Here is a 17,620-nt window from a genome sequence, read left to right as displayed (position 1 = left end):
ACACACAGCTCTAAATGGGATTTCTTCATTAAATCCCTCCTCTCAGGGCTCAGGGAACCCCAGTGGAAGAGGAGGCAGAAAGAATGTAAAAGCCAGCGAGGATGGAGGACACCAGGAGAACTCTAAATCAACTGAGCAGAACTCATATGAGCTCACAGAGACTGGAGTAGCAAGCACAGGACCTACACAGTCTGCACCTGATCCTCTGCATAGCTTTCAGCTTAGTGTTTTCATGGGACTCCTGAGTGTGAGGATAAGTATTTCTCTGATTCTTGTGCCTGCTCTTGGGGCTCTTTTCCTTGTTGGGTTGTCTTGTCTAACCTCAATGTGACAGGTTTTATTTTATCTATATTATATTTTCTGTTGTCATGTATGTTTGTTATCTCTTTGAAGCCTGTCCTTTTCTAATGAGAGGTCAAAGGGAATGGATCTGGAGGGAAAGGGAGGTGGCGAAGGGCTGGGTGAAGTAGAAGGAGGTGAAATTGTAATAAGGATATATAGTATGAGAAAATAATCTATTTCCAATAAAAGGGAAAAAACAAGGGGAAAAAAGGACTTAAACAATCCACCCCCGAAAACAAAAACAAAACTTAGCCCGGCTGCTAATACTATTTTAAACAGTCAGATGTACAGAGAGCCAGTCACAGTAACAGAGAACCAGCCACATTAACAGAGAAGGAGCACAAAAGATCTAATTTCATGATCAATCACAGCCAAGAAGCCTTGGCAGCTGGAGTCCTTCCCACGAGGCACTGTGAAACTCTTGAATTGCACTCTGGCTTAAGAGATGCCTTGAGGGACTATTAGAGTCCAGTTCCCTCAGTTTATGGAAGAGGAAATTTGTAGATGAGTGTTAAATAGTTGTGGCTCAAGTCTAAATCTTACTGCTGAGTGATAGGGGCCGAATTCAGGGCGGTTTCCTCTTGACTGAAGGTCTTACTTTGGAAACTCACTCATCCATCGGCACTCTGCAGCCTTCAGCCTCACCCTCAACCCCAACTTTCTCATCCACTGCTGTGGCCACACCCTCACTCTGCAAATATAGCTGAGTTGGCTGTGTTCCAGGAGTATGGAGCAAATATACACAAGTCCCAGGTGACCTTGGGTTGACTTAACTTCCCATTCATGGCCATGTAACCCTCCCTCAGAAATACAGCTGCTTTTCAGCACCCGAAGGGTCTGGGTCCAGGACTTTCTGGTGATAGTAAAATCTGGGAATGCACATGTCCCTTACATAAAAAAAGGCATAGTATTTCCATATGACAGAGACATAGCTTACTATCAGTTTCCAATAAGCTGTAGCTGATAATACACCACACAGTGGGAATGCCACTCCCTGTGAGAGATGTTTGTTTTCCTGCCTAAAACATCCATCACTGTGAACAATGATATGAGAGGAAAATCACTAGAAACATAGCATGTGGGTTAGGGTGGACTTTGGGTCTGACGATGGATTAATTAGCTGGTGAATTTGAAACAAGAAGCTTTAGAACTTTTTTCAGGCCACATGAGAATTAAATTGCAGGAGTCTCTGAAGCTTTCTAGAAAAATTACATTTCAGGACTGTTGTTGGAAACGCCCCACATTTATAACAATAACTATGTATGTTCCACATCCAAAGAGTGGCTACATCTTTGAAGCTATAGAGTTTTGCATCAAATCGTCACAGGATGGAATGATAACAGAGTTAAACAATTCCCTCAAACATAGACTTTTCTATTTAACCTACATGGAATCACTACCAGCCTCAATGGGTCCGGAATACACTGGCTGAGTCTTTACAGTAGACCTTTATGGGGTAGAATCGTTATTACTCTAAAGCATTCCCTTGAATGGCTATGGCTGTCCTGGAGCACCCCATGTGCAAGAAGGTATGATGGATGATGAAGACATGCAGCCATCAGAACAGAAAACACTGATGATTTTTCAAACATTTTTCATGTTGTGTTTTGCTTCAGAGGCAGATGAACTAGGTTAAAGCCAAGGAAGATCATCTCAAGTTGTCAAAACAGGGTTAAATACTCTTTTTATTTAAAATCATATAAATGCTTTCCCTCCTCGTTCTCATCTTTCTCAGCTCATTGTTCTTGTGTCTTTGGCAAGGTCATTTTTCCTGCTTCTCTACCGTTTGCTGTGGAGAAACAAAGGAAAATCAGCCAGCATTGCCAGCCGTGGCCCCAATGTCGTTAGGAAACTTAAAGCTTCCTTGGAAATGGGAATCAGTCCTGAAATCTGGGAGTGCACACATACATCCCTTACAAAAAGGGCACAGTGTTTGCACAGGGCACGTGGGCATCTTCCTGTGAACTTCAAATCACCTGATGTACTAACTGAATTTTTATTTATTTAATGTCCATATGTGCATATGTGTTTGGATCCTATTTACCCTCCTTCCTTCCCCTCCAATTCCTGCCCTATCCCTGCTTCCCTCCCACAACTGCGTGCCGGCTCTCCCTCTTTCTCTCTCTCCATTCTCTTCTCCCCTTCCCTCTCTCTCTCTCTCTCTCTCTCTCTCTCTCTCTCTCTCTTTAATTTAATGCTCACTGAGTCCATTTAGTGCTACCTGAATGTTCATGGGTATGAGCCCATCCACTGGGGCATGCGCAGCCCCTCGGGCCTGATCCCTGAAGAAAATTGACGGACCCTTTCCCAGCAGCCATCAACTACCAATACCTCCTCAGACGATGGTGGGACGCCATGAGTCCTTCCCCATCTGTGCTGGGATTTTGCCTGGCCTGATCTTGTGCATGCTGCCCCAGCCATTGTATGCTCATGTGTCCACTGAGCTGTCCTGTCCAGCAAACACTGCTTCAATGCAGACGTCCTCCCCTTCAGGCCTTACAACCTGTCCCTCTTCTGCAATGGTCCCTGAGCCTTGAGGCAGAGCATGTGTGAGACAGAGGGTCCTACCTAGAGTAGAGCATGAAACAGTCTCGTTCTCTCTGTGCTGACCTGTTGTTGGTCTGTGACTCAATCACCATCTCCTATAAAAAGAACCTTCTCCATGAGGTGCACTAGACTATGGGTGTAAAGCACTGAGGTTTTGAAACATTGTCTCACTTTAAGAAGGCCTCAAACCCTTGAGAGTCTTCCTGCCTCAGCCTCCTTCGTGCTGGGATTATAGGCACAAGCCACCACAAATGACTACCTTATGTGTTTTGGAGAAACACTGCAGGAGAAGAGTGTTCAAACTGCCTCTTATGCAAAGGGTACACAGAATGTTCAGAATATCATTTTCATTATCAAGAACTTAATAAAGTTTTAGGGGCCAGTGAGAAGTCTTGACACTTATATAAAGTTGCTTGCTAGAGAATGTGACTACCTAAGTTGGTCCCTGAGACCAAAAGTAAAGGAGGAAGGAGTGAAATGACTCCATAAAGACTTCAGAGACTTCCACACATCTGGTTTGTATACCTGTGTGTGCACACATACACACACACACACACACCACACATACACGCACTGTATACACACAATAATGATGCTTCAGAATTTTCTTTAAATTAAGGTTTGAAGGTAGATTATTATTTAGAACCCTGTTTAGCAATAAATTTCTTAGCTGTGTGTTTTCCAGGCTGCATCGGAAAGTAGCCATTGGAGTCAATGGAAATCTGTCATGGCTCTTTGAGCCACTTGGAGCCAAGATTGAGCTTGTATTTTTCTCAGTAACTAGGTTTCATTGAGGGATACAGAGTAAGGAAGAACAGGGTGAAACGCTTGTTCAAATTATATATCCAGTTAAGAATAAACAGCCCTACCCACATGCTGCTCAAGGTGGCGACAGGCTAGGAAAGATGTGGGAAAGACGGGTAGAGACATTCGGAGCGACTGTGTCTACACACAATTCTTTCTATCCTTACAGTCCCACCCCGCCCGGTTCAAGGGACATTTTCTATAGAGGAAATAATAACTCTGGAATATCTCAGAATGAGCCTGGGACTGGTGAGGGGGACAACAGTGATTCCTGTAAGAAAGTCTAGTGCTAACACACTACGTGAGGGCTTGCCTGGGGTAGCCACACCTGGGCACGCCCGTGGCCTGCTACCCTCTATCTTCCGGCTTTCCTGAGGTCTGTCTTTACTCCTTGGTACTCACTGGGGACTAATGACGCACACCTGACACAGAGCCCCATAAAGTATTATGTTTAGTAAGTTGTAGTTAAATTTTTCTTTTTTCTTTTTTTTAACTGAGATCAAGGTACAGCTTTGCCACTGGATTGTAGAAAGTCTGTATCTTAACAAGCCCCGGGCAGAGCTCCTGACACTCGGAGCCTATGTGTGCGGTGAGACTGCAGAAGAGTCTGCTGCAGCAGGGCAGGGCAGACGGAGAGTTCCAAGAAGGCACAAAGCAAACCACAGCTGCTTCTCTGGAGGCCTCTGAGCAGTGCGAATGTCTTTAAAGCCTCAAAACTGTCCTCTTTGAGATCCAGACTTGGAAGAGGAAAGATTACACACGTGTGAAGAGCAAACAGAAAGAGCCAAAAGGGACTTTCCTGGCATGTCCTTCCAGGTAACTGGCATCTTTGCCCACTAGGTGTGGGTCTGAAAGAGAAAACTTCTCTGGCCTTCGAATCCTTTCCTTCGTTCAGTGTTTTCCTCCTGGAGGAGATTCTAAATGGGTGAAAGTTCTTTCAACACGGGATAGAAGACCCACAAAGATTTCTCTCTGACTCATATCAAAAGCAGGTCTTACGCCAGCATGGCTGTCCCCACCCTTTGCACTGCAGTCTGTTCCTGGCATTAGCCAGGTCTACAAGACCCCCAAAGTTGTTCCTAATTTCCCTTTGTTTAGATCAACAATTTAATTCTTTCAGCCAATCAATAGAGACCCCCACCCCTGCCCGTCCACCAGAGGGGAAGGCGGCACTGAGCCAGCAGCCAGCTGTCAACAGCCGGCTCACACAGCTCAGGAGGGGGGAGGCAGTGTTTGCCCCGGCCTTAAGCACAGCTTAAAACACTTACCTTCGACTTTGAAGATGGTAAAATGCGGCCGGCACTGGAAGGAGCCCAAGGCGTTGCCTGCGCAGTTCATCCACAAGCCCTGGTAGACCCAGGTGGCTGTTATCACCGAGGACGCCCTGGTGGTCACCTTCCATTCATTGGACGTGGTGGCGGCGACCAGAGCACCGAAACCACCGACGCCGCACACCAGGGCTGAGATCTGCGCCCAGGACATGTCGCTCAGCCTCACCTGGTGTCACAGTCCAGACAGAATGCTCTGGGGGCCTAGGCATGCAGCTGCTGGCCAGAACTCACAAGTGGTACAGCCGGGCCCATGACGGCAGGTTCATACTTCATACTCCCGACAGCCGGAAGCTCGGGGATCTAGGATAAAGCGAAACACACCAACGGCATCTTGGAGATAGCCTAGAACAAGCTTTCTAACTCCCTCCTGAGGTACCGAAATTTTGTGGATGGATTTTGAAGGTTTTGGTACTGCAGATATTTTTTTGTTAGCACCATAGTTAATGCTTAATTTTCTGTTAGCTTGACAGCTAGCGAACCGTGCAGCGATCAGAAATCACAAAGTACAGATTATACAGTAACGTTGAAAGGCTCCTTATTTGACTGGTTTCTTTAATTCTGCATGATGCTGAGGCTACACGTGAATGGAGTCATCTGTGCAGATTCTCCTGGAACCTGCATGAGGGGTGTCTGTGTCCATGAGTGTCGCTGTCACCCGTTTAACAGCTGCCTGTGTTATCTCGTAAACCTAACCCACATTCATCCACTTTCTTTGAGATGATTCCACCCCCGTGTCTCTCCTCAGGAACAGCTGGCCACACTCAACCACTCCTGTGCATCTTTCCTGGTGCATGCGAGTGAGGCTCCCCCGGCTGTAGCTTAGGAGATGGCTTGCCGGTGTGCCGGAAACACACATGCACAGATGGTTCTGAGTGACCTTCCTGAATAAATCCAGCACACCCCCGCTCATCTCAGCAGGTAAGTCCTTAGGGTCGATTCCCACGTTTGGCATTGTGAAGCTCATAGAGTTTTGAAATTGTGGTCAACCTGATGAAGATTTGAGGATCATATTACGATGATCTTTTGTCATGATGTTTGTCATAATGAATGAGGCTGGGGTGTCTGCTTGGCAAAAACCACTAAGTGTGGTTTTTGTCTGTCATGAAATGTGCCATTTTTGCTTCGTAATCTGTTGGGTTGGTTGAGTTGTTCAATTGATTCTTAATTCTACAGATTTGGGATAATGTTTTTAATGTTATGCTGTAAATGTCTTCCTGGTTTGTGAGTTATTGTTAGGTGGTGATTTGAGAAAGTCTGTACAAGTGTGTGTGCGTGTGTCTGTGTGAGAGCGAGGGCACACGTGTGCCACACGTGGAGGTCAGAGAGCTGCTCCAGTGCTGGTCTTTATTTCCCACCCTGTGGTCTGCTGCTGCTTTGCCACAGAACCCCCAGATTAGCTTGCCTGCGAACCCATGGGAGTCTCTGTCTGGTGATTGTGATGTATTTACTTCTTGATGATGAAGAGAGAATTCGAAAGGTTTTTATCAAGTAGTCCCCTGCCTCACTGTGGATTTGCAACGTTGCCTCTGTCTATCTGGTTCCAGTGCTTGTACGGCCTGTTTTTGTGTGCAATCTTCTCTTCGCTCTCCCCCGGTCAGTCCGTGCCATTCCATACACCTCCTTAAGTACTCAAATTTTACAAATAGATTTAAGAGGTCTTTGGTGAACGTCTTACCTTGCTTTCTTTTCTCAAGAGTTCTTTGCTGTCCTTATTTATTTAAAATGGATGTATCGAGTCTGCCGTTACACACATGTACCGGAATGTTGTTGATACTTGATTTTCTTTTCTGCATCTACTCATCAACTTGAAGAAAATCCTATAGATTGGGTCTCTTTTTCATAAACTATAAATAATATATGCTCATATACTTAATCTATCTTTTTCTTTAAAGGTGTGTTCTTATTCATTTATTCGTGTGTGTGTGTGTGTGTGTGTGTGTGTGTGTATGTCTATTAGTGTTTGTGTGTTCATGCTACTTTCTGAGGACGGAGGATAACTTTCTGAAAGTCATCAGTTCTCTTCCTCTACCTTGTTTTGGGGTGGAGTCCCTCTTGCTATTTCTATTGCTTTGTTGACAGATGCTCATTTTCCTTATTATTTTATTCATGTGTATATGTGTGTGTGCCTGTGTGTGTTTGTACGTATATGTGTGTGCCTGTGTGTGTTTGTACGTATATGTGTGTGTGCCTGTCTATGTGTATGTATGTGCCTGTGTGTGTGTGTGTGTATATGTGTGTGTGCCTGTGTGTGTGTGTGTGTACATGCTTGCTTGTTAGTGTGTGCTCACAGGTACCTACCACCCCATGCATGTAGAGGTCAGAGGACAATCCTTAGGAGTTGGTACTCCCTTGGCTCTCTTTGGGATCTAGGGACCCAGCTAGATCTTGAGGTCTGGATAGTGGGCTTCTGACTCAGTTGTTTTGCCAGCCCTAATTTCTTATGTTTTTGTTTGTTTGTTTTGTTGTTGTTGGGTTTCTTGTTGTTGTTTGCTTGTTGGTTTGTTTGGTTTTGGGTTTTTAAAGACAGGGGTTTCTCTGTGTAGCCCTGGCTGTCTTGGAACTCACTTTGCATAGACCAGTCTGGTCTCGAACTCACCTCTGCCTCCCAAATGCTGGGATTAAAGGCATGTGCCACCACTGCCTGGCTATTTCCTTCCTTCCTTCCTTCCTTCCTTCCTTAGTACAATTTATTTACTTTGTATGCCAGCTGTAGCTCCCTCCCTCATCCCCTCCCAATTCTACCCTCCCTCCCTCTTCTCTCCCCTATGCCCCTCCCCCAGTCCACTGATTGGGGAGGTCCTACTCCCTTCCCTCTGACCCTAGCCTATCAGGTCTCATCAGGACTGGCTGCTTGTCTTCCTCTGTGGCCTGGAAAGGCTGCTCCTCCTTCAGGGGGAGGTGATTAAAGAGACCTGGCTATTTCTTATGTTCTTTTTAATTGAAAATTGTTTTCCCCACATTTCCAGTTGAAGTGACCACAAGTTAAATATTACTTGAAAGGTGTAATAGTGAGACATGTGTTTAGCTTAATATATATAATTAATTTGTGCCATCAATATCCTTTTGAAAGTTAAAAGGATCTTGAAAGGCTTAAACATTAATAATGCCTTTAACAGGCATTTCTTCTTGATTTATGTCTTATTTGACTTTTAGCCCCAGGAATTGGAGTTTTAACCTTACAAATGTCAACCCACAATATTTCCTGCTATTATTGTTTACTCTTTTCTTTCTTCATCTCCCTCGCCCCCCACATACATTGTGGGTTTATTTTTCTTCTTCCTAAAGCTGCCCCCCCCTTATTTTTTGGTAAGGATCCATTGGTGTTAATGGTTCTTAGTTTCTGTCTTATAATATGTTTATTATTTGTTTATTTTGTAGATAACTTTTCTGAGTACAAACAAAAATTCTCTTTCTACCCAAGTTCTACTTCAGCTCCTCTGAGCTCTTGTTCACTTCATCTTTGGATTCTCATATTTACCTCTACTTGTCCAATTTTAACATGTATCTTTTAAGTCAGGTTACCCAGAATCCCCCATCCTTCACATCTAACCACTCATATCATCTGTGTGATTTTTTTTTTTTTATCCTGACTGTCCCACCCTGTGTCTCACCCTGGACTGTATTTAACAAAAATGCTTTCAGGTGGTCCAACTGCAATCTCCTCAGATGGAGAGCCCTCATTGCTGGCCTGACTGAAATCTCTTCAGATGATGAGCCTTCACTGTCAGCCTGACTGGATTCAGGACACTGGGAGACACACTTCCAGGAGGACATTTCCAGGAAGGATTAGCTGAGAAGTAAGAGCAACCCTCAGGGAATAAAGGGAGAAAGCCTGAAGAGTGCTGGCATAGGAGCTGAGTACCAGCCGCCCTCTCCATCACCATGCGAGCTGTAACCCTCAAACTTTCACCAAAATAAAGTTCTCCTTTTGATCTTTTAAGACGCTCTGTCGTGCATTTCCTCACTTTTTTTCTCCTTGTAATCTTTCATTCACCAACCTTGCTCTCTGTCTATCCATTCCCACATGTCAATGCTATGTTCATCTGTGACCCTGATCTCTCTCCCCTGCCCCAAAACCTTACTGTGCGGGTACCCATGTCCCTGCCCTTGAACAAAGCGCTTTATTAATTTGGCAAGTGCCATGGAACAGTGTTTTTCTTTAGTGGTGTGCAGTTATGACTAGACAAGTATTCTGATTACCTTAGCAATTTAACCCTTTCTTCTGTCTCCATCCCTGCCTTTGAGAAATCAGCATCAGATTTGTCATTTCTTTGTTCATCTGTTTGGTTTTTTGTTTGATTATAAGAATCTTTTATCAGGGCTGGAGAAACAGCTCAGTGGTGAAGAGCTCTGGCTGTTTCCAGGCCTAGGTTCCATTCCTAGCACCCACACAGTGGCTGGCAACCCCTAACTCCAGCTCCAGGGAATCTGATGCCCTCTTCTGGCCTCCATGAATAGTGCATGCATGTTTTGGATAGATAATACATGAAGGCAAGATACCAATACAAATCAAATAAAAATAAATATAAATAGATATGAGAGAGAAGGAGGTAGAGAGGGAGGGAAGGAAAAAAGAAGAGAGGGAGGAAGGGACTCTTTCAGCCTTTGGTCTTGGTGGTCTTACTTTTCTTCCCCTCCCCTTTTAAAATTCTTATTATCTAGAATACTTTTAATTCCTTGCCCTGCCCCCTCTAGTGCTGGAAATTTCCACAATTAGAGGTTTTTCTTGCCATTTAGAATCTGGGAGCTGTGGATGAAATGCACGTACTTGTCTAGCTTGTCTAGATGTTTAAAGGAGGTGGAAGTGTTGACTTCCTGTTTCTTACTGCTGGTAAGACACAAGAGCCCTTCCTAAGCTCGGAGACTAGGACAGTGGAGAGGAGAGCATGTCAGAGTGGGTGAGAGGTGCTCCCCAGGCCTGATCTTTGGTAGAAGAGTGCAGAAATCCAAGGTTCCTCATGTGGATGGGGGCCTGAGTAATGGCTTAGTGCAAGACACAAACAACCATGAAACACCTTCCCTTCAGCAGCCAAGGCCAACCAACAAGTGGGATGGAGAACTGCGGCACATCTGGATGCCGTCTACGAGAGAAAGCACCGTGCCCGGGCACTTCCAACAGCTGGAAGCCCTTGAGATTCCCAGAATGCTGCGATCCTGAGGTACTGATTTCATTTCCTATGATCTTGGTGACTCTGAAGTAGGTGAAGCTTCCAATACATTCTGTGCCAGAACTGGAAATGGCCAACTGTTGTAATGGAAACTCTAAAATCAAGTAACTCTAGAATAAACTTTAAAAATCAGGTTCCGGAAGTGGGGTGGCTGGATCGTTTAATAGTCTGTAGCTCTATTGCCTTCTGGCAATTGAAGTTATAGGGTTTTGTTCCGAGAAATGGTCTTTCTATGTAGCCCAGGCTGGCCTTGAACTCAAGAATCTGAGCCTCCTGCTGCTGGAGTTACAGGCATTTGCCCACATACCTTATACCTTGGGGACATTTTGAGCCAAGACTGTAAAACTCAATTTTCTCTGCTTTTATAACTGAGGTGATGCTGGGGTCAGCCTGCTTCCTGGTGGGAATTCTCAGATGTCCTTTTACCCTTCTCAGATCCAAGACTGAGACAGGAATTTTCCTACTCAGAACGGTGGTGGCAACAGTGATGGAGACGGGGAAGCATGGTTCCGAGTGTTCCCTGCTGCGATCTTTACTCTCGGCTTTGTGGAGTGTTGCTGCAGGCGCCAGCCTTGTGCAGCCCTGTCTTGCCGCTGGGCCTATCTTAGCAGCTCCCGGTGCGTCTAGGTGGGCAAGAATCCCTTAGGCTGCACTGGCTACTGGCTTGCAGTTCGGTTAGGCCGGCTGGCCAGCACTCCGCTAGGACCCGCCCGTCATCCTGCTCCACCCCACCTGTGCTGGGGTCGCGCATGCGCTGCCACGTTCAGCTTTCACTTGGTACCCAGGACCCAAGCTCAGGGCCTTCTGCCCATATGGCGGGCGATTTACCCCAGCACGGAAAGATCCAGGCATTAGAACCTGAGGGAGAAAGCCAAAAACGCCGGGTGGATGAGAAGACTCCAAATACTGGTGCCCAAGGTGCTTTGTTTGTTCACCTTTTGCTGGCGTGTGTGTGTGTGTGTGTGTGTGTGTGTGTGTGTGTGTGTGCGTGTGTATAGAATCACTTCTCCAATAGTATTGAACTAGACTTTGTTCACCATTTCGGTGTGAAAATTACTAAGAGATCAAATTTTAAACGTGTTTTTGATGCCCAAAAACACGTGGGAAAGCTGGTGGGAAAGCCTGGCTCTGCCCTCCTGGCTGCATTCCGGTGCAGCTAGTTGTCCCGAACAAGCCAGGACGCATCCAAGAAAGCCTCTGCCTGCTTCAGGACACAGACCCCCGACACGGAGTTCACTAACGAAACTAAAGCTACCTCTTGGCAACCGTGGAGACACACAGAGCTTGGTTAATTAATAGTACCCAAGACGCCGGCGGGGTCAGAGGCCAGGAGTCACCAACAGCCAGCAGACAGCCAGGGTCAATAACTAACAGAGCTGGTCGAGGCGGGACGGGCTGCAGCCACCCCCTGCGTGGGCAGCACGTGGACAGAGCGTGGTCATTTCCCCGGTGGGCCCTCTGTGGGCCTGGTCCCCTGCGCCCCCAGCTCTGCCTGCCTTCCCTGTGCAAAGGCCCTGGACTCAGAGAGTGGAGGATAAGGAGTTGAAGTCATGCTTGGATGTTATAAGTTCAAGCCCCTTTGGGCTTCAAGCAATGCCGTCTCCACAAAGCTCTTTTGTTTTGTAATTAGGTGTGGGCGTGTGTGGGTGTGGTGGAGAGCGTGGATGTGTGTGAACCCAGGTGCGTATGGAGGCCAGAAGGCTCTCTCGAACCTGGGGTCCCAGGTGGTTGTGAGCTGCCTGATGTGTGGGCGCTGGGAACCAAACTTCTCTGCAAGAGCTGTAGGCTCTCTTAGCTGTATACTGAGCCCTCTCTCCAGTCCCTCAAAATAAACCAAGCCATCTTACTGTGCCACAAATATCCCTTGCGTGTTTTGGATTAAAATCACACAGGAAGCTGCGGCGTTCAGGAAGCTGAGTCAGTACCACGCATTGTTATTAGGACGCCGACAGTTCAGTCTGGGTTTCCGCAGAGCGGGATCCCTCCTATTGGCAGGCAGGCAGGCAGGCAGGCAGGCCGCCCTCACCTTCTCAGTTCTGGGGTGGCAGAGGGGGAAGGAAACGGCTCGTATGCTGACTTACAACCAAACACCGCCAGGTCACACACTCTGCGAGCCTCAATGCTTCTGTCCTGTAGCGGGCGCACACTGCCACCTGCCTTGCACAAAAGCCACATCTTGTCCTGGAAGCCAAGTCGGTGTGTTAGGGAGAGGGCAGGCCAGAGCCAGGGAAGGCTCACACTGTCAGCGATGCCCTGGACTGAGCAGCAGAGGGCAGGAGCCAGATTTGCCTGCACTCAGAGTATCCCTCTCCAGAGCCAGCTTTCCCCCACCCCTAGCCACAGAGCATGGGCATTTCTGAACAGCCACAGATCCCTGCTAGCACTAAAATTAAGCCAACTTTCCATTTTTATCACTCTAATCGGTGGAACATGATCTGGTTGCTTCACCCCGCAGTCCTCCGGAGGCTGGACCTGAGCATCTGATCCCACTTTAATCCTCTAGATTGCGCATTTCTTCAGCTGGATTCTCAGCTCCGGATAGAATTGTATGCTTTCGCAGTATCTGGACTGTAACTAGCCTTGGCAGCTTGGAGTGTTTCAGAATGTCCACCTCCAAACTGGCAGCTGGCTCGGGGGGTCTCTTCCGATGGAGGCAAATTCCCGAGTGTTCTGTACTTCTCAAATTCTGGTTAGCAACTCTTTTCTAATACCACAGACCAGGTCCTCCTGTGTTTTCCTTCACAGTCCACAGACCGTCATTCACATCTCTGAGCTCCACTAAGGTAATGTTTACTAACGCTGGTACTGTGTTGGTCGGCTGGGATCGGGTGGCTTTCTGCACCAGGGCAATGAGAGTAGCTATTGATTGAAGGAGGGAGTAGCTCCCTCCTCCCTCCCTCCCTTTCCTCCTTCCCTCCCTCCCAACAGCAGGGCAGGCCTCCCAGCGTTGGCACTCCTGGCATTTGAGGTCAAGCCATTCCCTCAGGTGTTGTAGAGTGTTTGAGCATCTCCACTCCACGTCAGTAGCAGGCTTCTGCTCTCTCAGCCATGCCGGCTGTCGGTGTCTCCAGATGTTGCAGGATTACGCTCAGCTTAGGACCGTTGGTATATGAGCCCTCACAAGAGGAAATGGGGAAAAGGAAAAGAAAAGCTGCCTTCAAGATCTCTTCATCCACAGAGGGAGGAGGTGGTGGGAAGAGGGCTGCCGGGAGCCATGCTCTCTCTCTTCCAGCCGTCCTTCAAGGGCAGCGGCCTTGCCATGGGAAGTTGTGTTATACCCAGTTCGCGAGCCCCCAAAAGATCTTCAGGAATCGACTCCATTGCAAAACACGTGAGGGTCTTTTTATTGTAAATTACAAGCTGCAGTTTGGGCCTTCACAGCCCCACCGCCGAAGCGGTGGGAGCTGAGCGTGCCACGCCCAGGTTAGTGGGGTCATTTAAAGATTCTGGTCCATCCCAACATGCCCAAGGCAGGGGCAATTCCTGCCTGGCAAGCATCTATTGGTCAAGGTGCTACATTTTGAATCGATTGGCTATAGGAAGGTTCCCAAATTATTAATGACCTGGTGTCCCTCCCTAGGGGGAGGGTCCAGTTTCCTAGCAACTGTATCTTAGTGGGTGGGGAAAGAATGCAGCGAGGCGGTCCTTCCCCTCAGGGCATTACTGGACTTCTCCACCCACCTAGTTCAGGCCTTAATAATAGCTGCTAATTTTTAATCTTTTTGGTCTCTCAGTTGCTTCCCAGGAAGAGATGCAGGAGTGGGAAAGTGGTCTGGGGCAGGGCAAACTAAAGATACCAGCCATGGTGGTTGATCTTGGGATTTAGAATCAAGGACCCTCTGTGCTTGTCTGTGAGGGATTATTAGATGAGATTAATCTAATGTGTGGACAGCAGCATTCCTGGGGTGGCGTCTCTGAATAAAAAGGAAAAAGTGAAGAATGCATTCCTCTGTCTCAACTTCCTGATTACAGACACACTGGGCCAAGCTGCCTCCTGCTGTTTCCAGGAACCATGAACCCTAAAAACCCTTTCTTCCTCCCTCCCTCCCTTCCTCCCTCCCTTTCCTCCCTCCCTTCCCTCCTTCCCCCCCTTCCTCCCTCCCTTCCTTGTTGCTCTAATTGGATATTTTGTCACAGTGATGACACAGCTAACTAACACATCAGTACGACCCCCAAGCTCATGGTGGTGAAAGCGTCTTCAGGGCTGAGCGAACGCACCTTCATCTTTGCTCCGTTTCCTGCAGGAACAGGAGGGATGGCAGCGGGCTATCTGAGACCCTTGGAGTGTGGTATGTTCACACAGGCCATAGTCACTTTCCCCAAACGTGCAAGTGTCCATTTCCAAAGATAGCTGGCTCCACTCCTTCCAGATATGTGACTGTGTTAGGGTCCGGAAGATTCTGAAAGAATGACCCCAGACTCAAGCAGCGTGCAAGCAGCAAAAGGCAGAAGGCGTGCTGGGCCCACATCCAGGCAGAAATGCGACCCCAGGCGAAGGCGTGCAGGACTTTGTGTAGAAAACTACGGGAATTCAGCAGGGTTAGGTAGTCTAGAACCTCACTGGTGGGCGCCTGGGCAGTTACAAGGGTCAACTCCTGACCGGCTTGTGTCCAGCTGGTCCACGGGCTGCATTCCTGTGCCATGGATGTTTAACTACGGGATGAGATAAGGCTGCCCAGCACAGAGACCCCATCCTGAGATAAGATGCCTTCCCATTCCTGTGGTTATTTCCAGGCTGTTCCTTGGGTACTGGATTTTATGGTCTTGTTCCTGGAATTGGTGACCTATGGTCTAATTCCTGGAACCGATGACTTCTGGGAGGGGAGAGTCAGTCCTGGTCCTCTCAATTGTGGATACTCAGGCCTTAAGTTCCCTGCAGCATGTCTCTGTGTGATGTGTGCTGAAGACGCAGTTTTATTTGTGCTCATTTAATGGACCACTTTCCTCTACAATACCTAAAATTCTCCCGTCACTGATTTCCTGCGACTTCATCCTGTATTAAGCTATTATGGACTTGTCTTTCTACTTATTCCTTTGGTCCATGTGTTTCTTTACCTGCCAATACCACACAATGGTTTTAATTGTTACTTCACTACTTGAGATTTCCTAGTATCTGACAAATAAGTCCTGCCTTTATTCTTTTTATGTAAAATAGTGTTTTTGTTTTGTTTTTTGGCTGGTTTTAGCAGAAAGACTTTGCATAGATATAAGATTTTTAAAAGAAAAAATTTTAAGAAAACTGATGACTCTTATGAAAACTATTAATGAAACGAGTTATATCCTCGTATACTTTATTGTGGGTAAGTTTCAAAAAGGAACATAATTTTTGTTTTATTTGTGGAAAAGATGATCTATGATATTAATGACATTTGTGTCAAAGCCAACATGTGAATGATTTTGTTCCATCGTTAACAGACTGAAAGCACAGCAACAATTGTTTACCAGACTGTATATCCTGTGGTAACTTCACTGTCTGTCTGTCTACCATCTGTTTATCTCTGCTGTCTTCTATACGTCACCTATCAGTCTATCATCTGCCTCCTCCCAGTCTCTTATTTTTATGACCCATCTGGCCTATACTTAACACTCACCAGAAACTGCCCTCTTTCAGCTTCCTGATACGAGCCCCTCTCCTTCCTCTTCCAAATCATCCTCTTACATATGCAATAAAATGAGAAAAAAGCAAATCTCTAGACCTGTTTGTAAAAGTATCTTTTCTTTACCACGTGTAATTGTCGTCTCTGAGGCTCATTTCCTCCATCTGATAACCTAGGCCCGGTCCTGGAAGCTTCTAGACTCTGTATAATCTAATCTAAGCCTAGAATGTCTTCAGTCTTTAAGATTTATTGCTGAATAAACTCACTTTTTCTAGTTCTTTCTGAATCTGGCTGGCTGGTTCAACTCAGCTATTCTGACTCAAACTCCTCTCCAAGCTGATTGATTCAATCTGGCTTCTCTCTTGGCCTCTGACTGAATTGATCTGCTTGGTCTCAAGCTAACTCTAGCAATCTCTTCTAATCTTCTGGCTCTATCTCATTCTCTGGCTCCTCTGTCTTTACCTGTGTCTAGCTTGTTCTCTCTCTGTAACCTGTCTCTGTAAAACTGTCCCAGTAAAACTGCCTCCTTGTCCTCTGCTCTGCTTTCTTTTAAGTAGATTTCTTTTCTTCTCTGTTCTCATGAGAGTTGGGCATATCCTATCCTGTCAAATCTTTCTCTGATTTGTCACTTTTTCTGCCTCTCAATTAGATATCACTTTCAAACATGGCTGCTTCCTTCTACAAACTGATTTTACCTTCATTGTTTGTGATTAAAGGTATGTACTAAGGGTGTATCTGTAATCCAGGGTGTGTCTGCATTCCAGCCAGATTTTATAGATCTAATAGGCCCTTGGATGTGATTCCTTGCCAGAGCAGCCGTGTTGCTGGATTAAAATTCCTCTACACCTTTGCTTTCATTTTTAAATCCTAAAGCATTAGAAAGGTGATCCTTTAAAAAACTTTTTTCATTTTTGTTTGTGTGTGTGTCCATGGAGGCCAGAAGAGAGTGTCAGATCACCTGGGTAGAGTTATAGAGTTAGAGGCAGTTGTGAACCACAGGACCTTGGTGTTAGGAAATGAACTCAGGTACTCTGGAAGATCTGAAAGCACTCAACACTGAGCCATCTTTCTAGCTTGAAAGTTGATCTTTTGATTAGACTTAGATTTTGAATATTTATGTTAAGCCGTTTGCTCAAGACCTAAGAGACCTAAGCCATAGGTCTCCGAGATGGCTCAGTGGGTGAAACTGTTTATTGCACAGCCCTGGTTACTTGAATTCAATCCCTATGATCAGAACCAATGTAAAAACATAACAAACAATAAAACACAGCCCAAACCCCCTCAGATGCAGGGGCTCACACCTGTGATCCAAGCAACCTTCCAGGAGATGGAGGTAGAGCCAGAATTGTCTCTGAGGTCGCAGAGCAGCAGAGCAAGAAGAGACCCTGCATGAACACCATGGAAGGGGAGAGCCAGTTCCCTAAAGCTGTCCTCCGACATCCACAGCACTCCCTGGCACACAGGCGCCTGCACTCACACACTAAATAAAAAACACACGAATAATATTACACTCGCCAGCGCTGCCCGAGTCAAGAAGTCTGAGACCAAAGATGTAGCCAGTTGTACAGAGCTAGGGTCACCAGGAGTGTGGTGTGTGCCTGCAGTTCTGTCAGCAAGCATGGAGAATCAGAAGTTCAAGGTCGTCCTTGCCTAAGAGTGAGTTAGAGGCCAGCTCTGGGCATGCAAAACCCTGTCTTTAAAGAAAGAAGTCTGCCTTTAGCTCAGTGTAGACCACTTTTGTACCAAGGTAGAGGTCCCGCTTAGATTCCCTGTGCTGCTCAGACACTGGGAGTGACACTGAGAAATGTGAGTTGCTACTAGGGTGGATGAG

The 17,620-nt window shown here is 46.5% G+C and overlaps 1 protein-coding gene and 1 long non-coding RNA gene across 2 annotated transcripts in view; one reads left to right on the top strand and one right to left on the bottom strand.

The window, feature by feature from the left end:
• Cldn10 (claudin 10) overlaps nucleotides 1-5,451 on the bottom strand; it is a 74,559-nt gene extending 69,108 nt beyond the window's left edge. Inside the window, exon 1 of the mRNA XM_021637091.1 lies at nucleotides 4,962-5,451. Coding sequence (XP_021492766.1) covers nucleotides 4,962-5,175 — 214 coding nt within the window. The 5' untranslated portion in view covers nucleotides 5,176-5,451. The remainder of the gene's footprint in view (nucleotides 1-4,961) is intronic.
• Nucleotides 5,452-5,537: 86 nt separating this feature from the next.
• On the top strand, nucleotides 5,538-8,964 carry LOC132656658 (uncharacterized). Its single transcript, XR_009594377.1, has 2 exons — nucleotides 5,538-5,942; nucleotides 8,667-8,964. It is a non-coding gene; the product is annotated as an uncharacterized LOC132656658 (long non-coding RNA).
• The last annotated feature ends 8,656 nt before the right edge of the window (nucleotides 8,965-17,620 follow it).

This window comes from Meriones unguiculatus, chromosome 9 (genome assembly GCF_030254825.1).
Source record: "Meriones unguiculatus strain TT.TT164.6M chromosome 9, Bangor_MerUng_6.1, whole genome shotgun sequence".
NCBI classification, from domain to species: Eukaryota; Metazoa; Chordata; class Mammalia; order Rodentia; family Muridae; genus Meriones; species Meriones unguiculatus.
Note: the sequence above shows the minus strand (reverse complement) of the source record. Positions and strands in the feature narration are given on the sequence as shown.